We start from the raw sequence: 12,822 nt of genomic DNA on the forward strand, positions 1-12,822 counted from the left end.
TGGAAACATATGGTATCTTTTTCTCTGTATGGCTTATTTCACTTAGCATAACACTCTCCAGTTCCATCCATGTTGCTACAAAAGGCCATATTTCATTCTTTCTCATTGCCACGTAGTATTGCATTGTGTATATAAACCACAATTTCTTCATCCATTCATCAGTTGATGGACATTTAGACTCTTTCCATAATTTGGCTACTGTTGAAAGTGCTGCTATAAACATTGGAGTACCTGTGCCCCTAGGCACCAGCACTCCTGTATCCCTTGGGTAAACTCCTAGCAGTGATGTTGCTGGGTCATAAGGTAGATCTATTTTAAATTTTTTGAGAAACCTCCACACTGTTTTCCAGAGCGGCTGCACCAGTTTTCTTTACCACCAATAGTGCAAGAGAGTTCCTGTTCAGAGTCCTTTGTATCACAGGAAAAGTGAAAGCCTCATACACAATGGAGATGTGATAAGCCTGGAATTCTGAGGACCACATGGAAGAGACTTGCCCTGGAAAGTCACCTAGACCCACAGCAGACATTGAAAGAGATTTTGGTTGTGTGAACCACTGAAGTTTTCATATTTCTTGCCCTGGTACAACCTAGATTTTTCTGACTAAGTGTAGTGGTACTAATTTTTCCTTTAGTATGCTGTGTTCCGAGATGTAAACCAATACTTTACCAACTTCTTAAAACTGACCAGAATTTTGAGAATCGTCTGTCTTGATGGAACATAATTTTCCTGTCATGTTAAGTAAACTCTCATCCTTGACCTCTTTTATAGGTGCTTAACAATGACATTAACCCACCTAAATTGGAAGAATATTATGATGGGGGCAGTGGGGAATGTATCTGGTTCCTAACCTATGGCGTGTGATTATGCTGGCAATGTTAAGATATTTCAGTTAACATGCTTTCATGGGTTTCTTTCATTTGTCCAAGTAGGATTTTCAAATTCAACATTTCACTGATATTGTTCTAGCATAATTTGTGCTACCTACTTTCACTCTGCTGCAAAAATGGGTCACTCCCTAGGAACCCTAAGTTGGACCGTTGTTACAGCTTTTGATATTAGCAATTGGCTATTCCCTACTCCTGTGACACTATGACAGGTTTATTCGAGGATGATAAATTGAATGGGTTCATTCGTATTTTACACACAAATCCCCTAAATGTAAAAGTTAGCAATTCATTTTTTTGAATAGAGAGTGTGGCTTGGAGAGAATGTGTTTGCATATTTTTAAGGGTGTCTGGTATTTTAGATTCTCTCAGAGGACTTTCTGAACTAGATATTAGTGTTTACTATGTGAATTCTTTGGGTATTTTTGTTGTTGTTGTTGTTGTTGTTGTTGTTGTTGTTGTTATGTTTAAACACAGGTTAAAAGAAGTAGGATTCAAGTCTATCCTATTAGCAATTTCTGGTGACAACCCTCTCTCCTTTTTTCCTATGGCGGAATTTATATATATGGAATTTATATATATGGAATGCAGGGGTGAATACTGGAAAAGGTGTTCTTTGAAGAAGAATATGATGCTTATTATTGATCTGAACCAGATAGAATTGTCCTTAGAATCTTGCTCCCTCCAAACTCTGAAAGGCCATGTATTCCCAAGCAAGATCAGTTGACACAGATATTTATCCCTCCAGGACACCCTGTCTTCACAGCCTAAAGGTAGAACTGGCAGAATCTGGAAAGATAGGGCCCATGGTGTCTTTGTGCCTCACTGTTCCAGCTTCTAACATTGTTGGTGCCTCACAGGGAATAATAGGAGGGAAAAAAGATTTCATCAAGCTTTAGGTAAGGGGAGTATTTTTACAGTTCTAAGATGAGAGAGGTGGACTGAATTGAAAACACATCTCTTTAATGTTTAGCAAATTATCTTACTCTGAGGTTGGTGTTCACAGTGTTTTCTGTGTTTATCATCTAGTCTTGTGCTTGATCTCAAGCTCACTGTTCCCCAGGCTCCAAGCTTTGTACACGGAGGGAGGCAGAATAATGACCCCCCAATGATGTCCATAATCCTAATGCTGGAATGTGTGAATATGTCCTGCTAAAAGGCAAAAAGCACTGTGCAGGTATGATTAAATTAAGGACCTTGACGTGGGGAGAATATCCAAGGTGATCTGTTAGGGTCTAATATAATTACATAGATTTTTAAAATCACAGAACCTTCCTCAGCTGTGATCTAAAGAAGGTGTGACTGTGGAAAAATGTTCAAAGAGAGGCAACATTGGTAGCTTTGAATATGGAGGTTTGGGTCCACAAGAGAAGGAATGTACAAAAGGCAGATTCTCTTCTAGAGGCTCCAGAAAGGAACCAACCCTGTGACTTCTTGATTTTAACACACAGAGATCTGTAACAGACATCTAACATACAGAACTATAAGATAATGAAAGTATGCTATTTTCAGCCATAACTATGTTGTAGCTTATTATATGAGCAATAGAAAATTAGTGCATACACCAAAGGGTAGACAGCTTTGAGAGTTCTGGTTATTCTACCCTGAAAGAATAGTCCTTTGGATTATCTTTTCTTGCCAGTGTCACTTTCTAGGAGGTAAGATTGTATTTTTTTCTGATTCTAAAGCCCATGTTTGTTTATTTCTTTTGTTGTTGTTGTTTTGTTTGGTTTTCCCTATTTTAGCATTCTATGTCCAACATGGTACATGAAGTTAAGTATGAACTGGTTCTAAGAAATTATTCATTATCGTTCTGATGTTGCATATTTGTTCAGAGAGTAGAGCAATGCAATGTTTATACTAAGAGCAGGAAGTTTTTAATGTGGCAGACCTTTCTGGAATCCTGCTTCTCCCAGTTAGTGTCTGTACATCATCTAGCCAAGAATTCAACTTCTCTAAACTTCAGATTCCTCATCTGCATACTGAGAATAATATTAATTGTTACTTCAAAGGTTTAGTGTGAGAAGGAATGCATTAAGTATTTTTTTTAGAATTCATAACACACAGCACTTCATAATGGTAACTGTTTTATGATGATGGTTATTGTCATATGATTCGAGTCATGGGTCCTTCCTTCCCACAAGGGAAAGGAAGTGCCAGAAGCTCTCCCTTCTCTCCCTGGCTATTTAATTATATCCTTCTAACACTAATTTTGGAATTTGGACTGCACAACAGTTACACTTTTGCTGATTAGGCCAAGTTGTGTTTTAAAAATTAAATAAAAATGTAATTGTATGATTTACATCTGCAGTAGAAAACTGAACTTTAGTAAATACAGCACAAGAAAGAGAGAATGAACAGGTAGGCTTAGGAGCAAATCCCATTGTTTTTAATAAGTCCAAGCTGCAGGAAACTTTTCTTACAATTTGACTTCCATGTATGGAACAAGTTTTAAAAGCAAGGGTGGGGATGTCTTTGGATGAGTTTGTTAGGAGAGTTCACTTTATTTATTAATGCAATAAACCTGGGCTCTTATAAAAAATGAAAATATTTGGCATGCTGGCCCAAAGATCTTGACTTGGAATCCTGCCAACACCATGTAGAAACAGTATGATCTTAGCATAAATCACTGTTACAAATTGCAGTAACTCCATCTATCATTAGTGAAAATGCCTGTTTTACTCAAACATAGGGAGTGGTCTGGAGGATAAGATAATACAAAGACCATGACCTTTATGAAACATAAAGCAACCTTTAATTTCAAGTTTTGTTATGCGTAGAAATGGGGTCATATTTTTGGGTCTGAAAGAGACCCTTTAGCTCATCTAAATGTAATCTTTAATTCTACAAAGAAGTAGATCTAGACCTTCCATAAATCAACCAGATTTGGAGAGCAAGTCAATAACAGGATTGTATAAGGACATCTACATTTCTAGCAAAAAACACAATCTCAGCTTTGGGGTAAAAAACATATGATCATGCTAATACCTACAATAAAAGAATTTGATGAAATTCAAACCCATTCATGACAAAAACACTAAAAACAAAACAAAACACCCAACTAGAAGTTGAAGGTGTGATGCTTATTTTTTTTTGTGTCAACATGGCTCAGCCATGGTGACCAGATACTTGGTCACACATTATTCTGAATGTTTCTGTGAGGGTGCTTCTTAGATAAGATTAATTGACATTTAAAATATAAGTATTTAGAGGCCACACTGAGCCGGCTTTAGGCACTCCGCACGCCGGGTCTCCTCCTCTTCCTGTGGTGGTTAGCTATGGTGGCCGTGAAGACCCTGAACCCTAAGGCTGAGGTAGCCAGAGCCCAGGAGGCACTGGCGGTCAACATCAGTGTGGCCCAGGGACTGCAGGACATGCTGAGGACCAACTTGGGGCCTAAAGACACCATGAAGATGCTTGTTTCTGGTGCTGGAGACATCCAGCTTACTAAAGATGGCAATGTGCTGCTTCATGAAATGCAAATTCAACACCCAACAGCCTCCTTAATAGCCAAAGTAGCAACAGCCCAGGATGACATAACTGGTGATGGTACCACTTCCAATGTCCTAATCATTGGAGAACTACTGAAACAGGTGGATCTCTACATTTCTGAAGGTCTTCATCCCAGAATAATAACAGAAGGATTTGAAGCTGCAAAGGAAAAGGCACTTCAGTTTTTGGAACAAGTCAAAGTAAGCAAAGAAATGGACAGAGAAACACTTATAGATGTGGCCAGAACATCTCTATGTACTAAAGTGCATGCTGAACTTGCTGATGTCTTAACAGAGGCTGTGGTGGATTCCATTTTGGCTATCAAAAAAACAAGATGAACCTATTGACCTCTTCATGGTTGAGATTATGGAGATGAAACATAAATCTGAAACTGATACAAGCTTAATCAGAGGTCTTGTTTTAGACCATGGGGCGCGGCATCCTGATATGAAAAAAAGAGTAGAAGATGCATACATCCTCACATGCAATGTGTCATTAGAATATGAAAAAACAAGTGAATTCTGGCTTTTTTTACAAGAGTGCAGAAGAGAGAGAGAAGCTTGTAAAAGCTGAAAGAAAATTCATTGATGATAGAGTTAAAAAAATAATAGAACTGAAAAAGAAAGTCTGTGGTGATTCAGATAAAGGATTCGTGGTTATTAATCAAAAGGGAATTGACCCCTTTTCCTTAGATGCTCTTGCAAAAGAAGGCATAGTAGCTCTGCGAGGGCTAAAAGGAGAAATATGGAAAGGCTGACTCTTACTTGTGGTGGAGTAGGTCTAAATTCTTTTGATGACCTAAATCCTGATTGTTTGGGACATGCAGGACTTGTCTATGAATATACATTGGGAGAAGAGAAATTCACCTTTATTGAGAAATGTAACAACCCTCACTCTGTCACATTATTGGTCAAAGGACCAAATAAGCACACACTCACTCAAATCAAGATGCAATAAGAGATGGCTTGAGGGCTGTTAAAAATGCTATTGATGATGGCTGTGTAGTTCCAGGTGCTGGTGCAGTGGAAGTGGCAATGGCAGAAGCCTTGATTAAATATAAGCCCAGTGTAAAGGGCAGGGCCCAGCTTGGAGTGCAAGCATTTGCTGATGCATTGCTCATTGTTCCCAAGGTTCTTGCTCAGAATTCTGGTTTTGACCTTCAAGAAACACTAGTTAAAGTTCAAGCAGAACATTCAGAATCAGGTCAACTTGTAGGTGTGGACTTGAACACAGGTGAGCCAATGGTAGCTGCTGAAGTAGGCATACGGGGTAACTATTGTGTAAAGAAACAGCTTCTTCACTCCTGCACTGTGATTGCCACCAACATTCTCCTGGTTGATGAGATCATGCAAGCTGGAATGTCTTCTCTAAAAGGTTGAATTGAAGCTTCCCTTGTGTCATCTGTATCATGAAGACTACAGAGTGATCCTAAGAATATAGCCATGGAATTTTCGTCCAAGCTTCAAATGATTTTCAAAAGCATTTTCCTTTCCCATACGAAAAAGAGAACACTGACACTCAAATTTTGAAGTTCAGAAATTATAATTACAGTATTTTTTAAATTTCACTGCAGTGTACACCATTAAGCAGGCTGTTTTCACCCAATGAACAGGATGTTTTGCTTTAGCTTCCATGATCTAAAAGTACCATGTTAGACAAGTATGTTACCTACCTTGTTATTAAATGTTCCTCAAAAATCAAAATAAAATAAAATAAAATAAAATAAAATAAAATAAAATAAAATAAAATATAAGTATTTATGAGGTCAGAGGAGTCAAGGATGGAATGCAGACAGTGACCAAAAAAATCTAACAGTATTAAAAATGTGTAGAATTTTCTCACTGAAGAGGTTGGGAGAAAAGGTGCTGGTGTAAGCAAGTTTATACATGAGTGGAACCTGTAAGGCTAAAATTAAAAAGAACTGTGCATAAGCACTGTATTCTAGTTAGTAAAACTATTTTCCATGGGGTACAGTTGACAATTCTGAAACCACCATACACGTATACTACAGTTGAAAAATGACATACATTCAATGGTTGCTGGTGAGAGGTATTTTTTTTTCATTGTTAAAATCTCCGAACTGTCAGCACAGAGCCCATCACAGGGCTTGAACCCACAAACCGCGAGATCATGACCCAGGCTAAAGTTAGATGCTCACCCGACTGAGTCACCCAGGCACCCCAGTCTGTCCCTATCTTATGAGAACTTTTCTGTGGTATAATAAAGACTGATCATTGAATAATTAATGTTACAATTTATCAACATTAAGCTTGTGATTAATTCCCTTATTTGGGGACTAGAGCAGTAACCTATGTGTAGTTGACTGAAACTAAGAAAGATAAGTAGAAACCACAGAGGAACTGAACACTCAAAGAGAAGAGTTAAATTGAATAAAAGTATAAAATATGCAAAGATGCAATGCTAAGCATTTTAAGCATTACCTAGAGAATTCCAGGATACACAACCACAGAATATTCTTTCAGTAAGGGGACTAGTAACATGATATAGTTAAATAATAGAATACTTTAATTATCTAGAAATAATTTCAAACTGCCTATGGTAATATTGCCAGAAGTTCATAATAATGCAGAAATAATTCCACTAAAAAAAAACAAAACATCAAATTTGCACGAGGAAAATCCAAGATTGAAAAAATCACCTGGTTTTAGAGTTAATTTTTTTTCTAACACCTCCTGTAACTAATCTTTGCCAAATGAAGAAAGTATATATTTTATATATGCCTGCCATAAGTAGTTGAAAAGCAAAAGTACCTATAAAGTAACAAATATAGGAGTAGCCTTCCTTTTTAAAAATACATCGTCAGGTATAGTCTCACTTTCTTCTCAACAACCACATTTTGAGTCATATTTTCTCCTACTCCCATTTTACAGATCAGTAAATGGACCCTGAGGAAAGTTAAGATTCACTAGATCTCATTTCACAAATATTTATTGTGAAACTACTATGTGCTATGCACTGTGCTAGGAGAGCTCTGTGTCCATTGCTAAATAATCTTGATAGAGTCCCCACCACTGTACAGCTTACAGACCATGGGGAGAATTCAAGATGAAGATGGCACAGAGGGTCAGTGGCTTGTCTGACAAGTAAAACTCAACTCTAGGCTTCCTCAGTTTTATCATTTTGTAGATCACCGTGACAGATTAGTACCTGCCAAATGATGGCAGCTTTATGTCTCATGTGGTCTCCAGGGGAGGAATCTGCTTCTAAAGACTTAAACATGTGGGGATTTACCCTTCTGAAGGGCGACTGGCAAACTGAGGACTGTTGCCCAGAAAATGCTATTTTATTTTTTAATCTTTAAAAAATAGATTTTAAACTTTATTTACTTTGAGAAAGAGTGGGGGAGGGGCAGAGAGAGAGACAGAGAGAGGGAGAATCCCAGGCAGGCTCTATGCTCAGTGTGGACCCCAACACAGGGTTCAAACTCAAAAGCCATGAGATCATGACCTGAGCCAACATCAAGAGTCAGTCGCTTAACCCACTGAGCCACCCAAGTGCCCCCAGCAAATGCTATCTTATACTTTTATCTTTATCTTTCTTTCCTCCACCCATGGCATCCAGGCAGTGAGGGCAACGGTTTAGGTTTATTATTTACAGACAACTAACTTAGCCAGTCTTTACAAAAAAACAGACAGGTGAATGTGGTTACTGCAATCATTCCCTTAAATCCTAAAATGAGAATGAATACAAGCATTTACAAGAACACATTTTTTATAATGGTGTTTTGAAGCTCATTTTTCTTTTCTTCATTTTAAAGCATATATTGAAGTTATAGCAACTCATTTGATCTTTAAAATAAACATTTCGGGATAAAAGATTTTCTCTTGATAAAAAGTTGACCTTTGGAACAAATGTCTACATTTATAAAAGAAAGTAAGCTATTGACAGACTGCATGTATTTTAAGCACTCATTTAGCCTATCCATTATTCCAAATAACTGGTTTGATTTATTTCATTAATATTTGGCTGGTCACTTGGATCAAAATGGTTGAACTACTTCTGAGGTGCAAAGCCAGAAATGGTGTCATTGACTTATTCATGTTCACGAGTGTATGGTAAACAACTGAAAATGGGCTTCATGAACCTTTCACAAACCAGAGAATTAAGTGTCCACACGGGAGAAGTGGTTTGAAAATCAAAGCACAGCCAAGCAAAAAAATGTGTTTTGATTTTTAAGTGCAAAGTCCAAATTTGTTTTTAGTTTGCCTCTGAACCTCTTTCAGAGTTTTCCTCCTAAAACTCTTCCTTCCCCTGTGGGATCAAACAGAACAGTGTTTTGACATCTTAAGTCATTTCCATAACAACAGATTACAGAAACAAGACAAGCAGTCAAACAAGTAAAATGGTTTGAATTTGGAAAACTGTTGTGGATCTCTATAATGAATGACATGGAATTGTATCCTTCCTGTGGAGAGAAAAACTGTGGATCTTTTTGGCTGTTTTGATAATCTGTTGAAGGAAAACCACTAAGACTTTTAAATGTAATCTTATCAGGCTTTTCAAAATGTTGTTTCTTATATTTTGATACATTTTAATTTTTTTCACCTTTTCCTTCTTCCTTCCATTCCATTCCCTTGCATTTCCTGCTAAATTTGTCAGGTGGGATGTGAATGTTAAATTATCAGGATTGATGTGTCAATATCGCCAAGAGGAAAAGGAGCCAATACATCATCCTAGCAGTCATCGCCCCCATTAAAAAAAAATCTTCTATTGAAAACAGCTGTTTTATTATGCAAAAACTTTACTAAGATAACTGGCTATTTGCATTCTGTTTTGCTTTGTTTTCTGGGGTTTTTTGGTTGTTGATTGTTTTTAAGTTTTTATTTAAATCCAGTGAGTCAACATACAGTGTAATATTAGTTTCAGTTGTACAATATAGTGACTCAGCTCTCCGTACAACAGCCTTTATTCATCACAAGTGCACTCCTTAATCCCAATCACCTATTTAACCCCCCCCCCACCCCCCACTCACCTCCCTTCTGGTAACCGTCCCTTTGTTCTCTGTAGCATTTTTAAGATAAATTCAACGTAACCAAAGCATTAGGGAAAGTAAACGTTTGATTGAATTTATTGAAGAACCTTCAGTTTATTCACAATGGCTGTCACTGCTTGAGTGGGTAAGCAGCATTCAACACCTAATCTGAAATTTACACACTGATTATACTGACTACAAGGAGGATATTTCACCTTAATTACTTCACTGATAAAATAGAAATAATAATATCCTCTTCCAAAGATTACAGTGATATGCTTTTAAATCAAAAACTTAAGAATCCTGATTTGTAGCATTTATCATTTTCCATGGTGAGAGTATTATACCAAGTTCCCATTGTAACATTAATGAATAGGGACTTGGGAGGAGATGAACAGAATCAGATCTTAAGAGTCAGTATGAATCAGTTCCAACTCAAAAGGTTCTTAGAACTAATGAAATAAGACATTAAATCATAAACACCTCACACATTAATAAGTACTTAATAAATGGTTCTTATTGTTAACATAATAATTGGCTACATGTATAAAGGTAAGTAGTATATCTAGGCATCCCTGATCCAAAAAACAGAATGGAAGGTCTTGATAATAACTCAAGTTCTATACCATGCCTACCTATGAAATATTATGGGCTAGGTAATTTAGTCAACCCTAAGCCCAAAGTCGTATGTATTTCTCCTTTGAACACAGTGAAGGAGTTAAGTTGGATGGGTTTCAGATTCTCTCAGCTGATGTCCAAAGTAATGGTCCAGGACTATCAAAACCTACTGAGTTGAATAATTGCAAGTGGGGGAGCCAGAGCCATCAGAAAATTGAGGATATGATTCAATGGTTGATAGTGCACTTACTTATATCACTGTTAGCATGGCAGGCAATTCTTGCATGTAGAATCGGCATAATGTCAAAAAATATTGGCTAATCCAGGTTTATATACAGGTTATCATAAACCAGAGTTTTATTTTGGGAACAAATTAATATCCAAACAACTGTATATAGCTACAGTGTTTTTCCTCTCCATAGTATACTTGATAAATCATTTATCATGCCAGTGAAGATAAAGTAAAATTTACGTGCCCCATGAGTGTTGTTTTCTGTAGTAAATAATGCTGATTGAACTATGCATCAAAAAAAAATCAAGGTTTATAACCTCTTGGAATACATGCAACTTTCTCTGAATGAAAAATGGAAGGTTATAAATCATAGATAACCACATTGTGCAATAAAATATGTGAGACCTCCCTTACATTGGATGGAATTCTGTCCTATTTATTTGCTTGGTTGTATTTTGGCAACTGTAATCTTTATGGAGTAGCTGGTAAGGCCTTTCAGGAGGGACTCAGCTCCAGAAGTACATTAAGGATTTATTTTAGTCACCTCTAATTCTCTTCTACTTGGGGTGGAGGACTCATAAATATGGATCCCCCATATTTTGAATTGCTCAGTGATTTAAGCTGAGAAAAGGAAAAGCCAGCTCATATACCATTAAATTCCATAGAGTCTAATAAATCAGACTAAGGAAGCTAACATTAGGAAATAAGCTGATGATAGCACTCATTATTTTTGCTTTTGATTTCAATTGAGAAAAAATTGAATGCAAAAGCTAGTTTTGCTGAAAGTGTGTCCATGTTCCATAAACATACAGAATAAAGTATATATTCTAAGGAAAGAATATATTTTAATCCCTTTTTCTTAAGTTCATTTACTTAGAGAGAGAGAGAGAGAGAGAGAGAGAGAGAGAGAGAGAGAGAGACTCCCAAGCAGGCTCCACACTTGTCAATGTGGAGCCCCAGTGAGGGGCTCAAACTTATGAACAGCAAAACCATGACTTGAGCCGAAATCTAGAGTTGGATGCTTAGCCGACTGAGCCACCCAGTCTGTATTTTAATCTGTTAATCTTGCTTCTTGATTTTAATAGGCCAGACCAGAGTGGTTAGACAATTAGACACTCATTATGAGATATTTGCCAGATACTCAACATTGTACCAAAAAATCCTGAATCTCTACTTAGTGTATGCAGAGTAAGATGGTGGATAAGATATAATCCCAGATTTTATGGAGTACATAAGTGGATAAGGAAATAGGGGAGTACATCTAAAACAAAGCGGAATGGGCTAAATGGGTCTTAGGTAATAAGGAAGGCACTTGTTGTTTTGACCCCTGGGTGTAATATGTAAGTGATGAATCACTAATTCTATTCCTGAAACCAATATTATACTATATGTTAAATAACTAGAATTTAAATAAAAATTTGAAAAAAAAATAAAACAAGGCAGGGCACCTGGGCACCTCAAACTCATTTGTTTGAGCATCCAACTTCAGCTCGGGTGGTCATCTCATGACTCCTGAGTTTGAGCCCCGCATTGGGCTCTCTGCTCTCAACACAGAGCTGGCTTTAGATCATTTGTCCCTCTCCCACTCTGCCCCTCCCCCTCTCATGGTCTCCCTGTCTCTCTCAAAAATGTAATAAACATTAAAATAATTTTTTTAATAAAATAAGGCAGAAGACAAGCTTTGCAAGAAAGCTTCTGCCAGTGCTGTATTCCTGTTAAATGTCTGGCATGTCAGTAGGCTTTTCAAAGAGTTGGCTATTGGTGATACATGAAAAAGGAGATCGAAATTTAACAAATGAAAGTAGAGCAGGAGATCAATAAAGTTGGAGGAAACTCCTAACCAGGAGACATGAAGAGAATTTTATTTTTTTTTTGAGAGAGAGAAAGAGAAAGAAAGACAGAGCACATGCACACAAGCTAGGGAGGGGCACAGAAAGAGGAAGAGAGAATATTAAGCAGGCTCTAGGCCCAGTACAGAGCCAGATGCAGGGCTCAAACTCATGACCATGAGTTCAAGACCTGAGCCAAAATCAAGAGTCTAGCACTTAAGTGACTGAACCATCCAGGTGCCCCAAGAATTTTTTTTAAGTTTTAAGTGGCAATTTTAATATTTTTTTCCTTTGGAACTCTCTTGTTTCAGCCCTTTTTATTTATGACTTAATTCTCTATGGCCGGGGAGTTGTCAAAACTGCACATGATACACAACACAGAATGATACCCGACACTAGATTAGTAGATGCAGAATCAGAAAAGATCTTTGCAGGTTACAATAATGGCCTCAATATTCAAAAATGAATATTCAACAGGACAACAGGAGGATCCTGCATTTTGATTCAAGAATTCTGTTCCAGGGGTATGAAAAGAGAGAGTGTGGTTCAGTGAGTCCTCTGGCTGCCTCTCATGGCTCAGATCCAGAGCTCTTTCACTGGCTTCTGTGTCCTCGCCTTCCTTGCAGTTGATTTCAGACCCATAGCTCCCTCTATCCACTTCGTTCCTTGGGGGTTCTAACCCTTTCATGGTGTACCTGGTTGCTTCCCCACTGCCTCTATTCTGAAAACAAGCACTCTGGCCTCTTGTGTTTTTGTAACGAAAGTACTTCATG

General features: G+C 37.5%; 1 protein-coding gene across 1 annotated transcript; it reads left to right on the forward strand.

Annotated features, from left to right (window-relative positions):
- The first annotated feature begins 4,101 nt into the window (after nucleotides 1-4,101).
- LOC122487449 (T-complex protein 1 subunit zeta-like) lies at nucleotides 4,102-5,881 on the forward strand. The gene is given in 5 exon segments (XM_043587959.1): nucleotides 4,102-4,700; nucleotides 4,702-4,889; nucleotides 4,891-5,099; nucleotides 5,102-5,320; nucleotides 5,323-5,881. Coding segments are annotated over 5 exon segments (1,587 nt in total). The 5' UTR covers nucleotides 4,102-4,163; the 3' UTR covers nucleotides 5,757-5,881.
- The last annotated feature ends 6,941 nt before the right edge of the window (nucleotides 5,882-12,822 follow it).

Source organism: Prionailurus bengalensis, chromosome A2 (assembly GCF_016509475.1).
Source record: "Prionailurus bengalensis isolate Pbe53 chromosome A2, Fcat_Pben_1.1_paternal_pri, whole genome shotgun sequence".
Classification (NCBI taxonomy): Eukaryota; Metazoa; Chordata; class Mammalia; order Carnivora; family Felidae; genus Prionailurus; species Prionailurus bengalensis.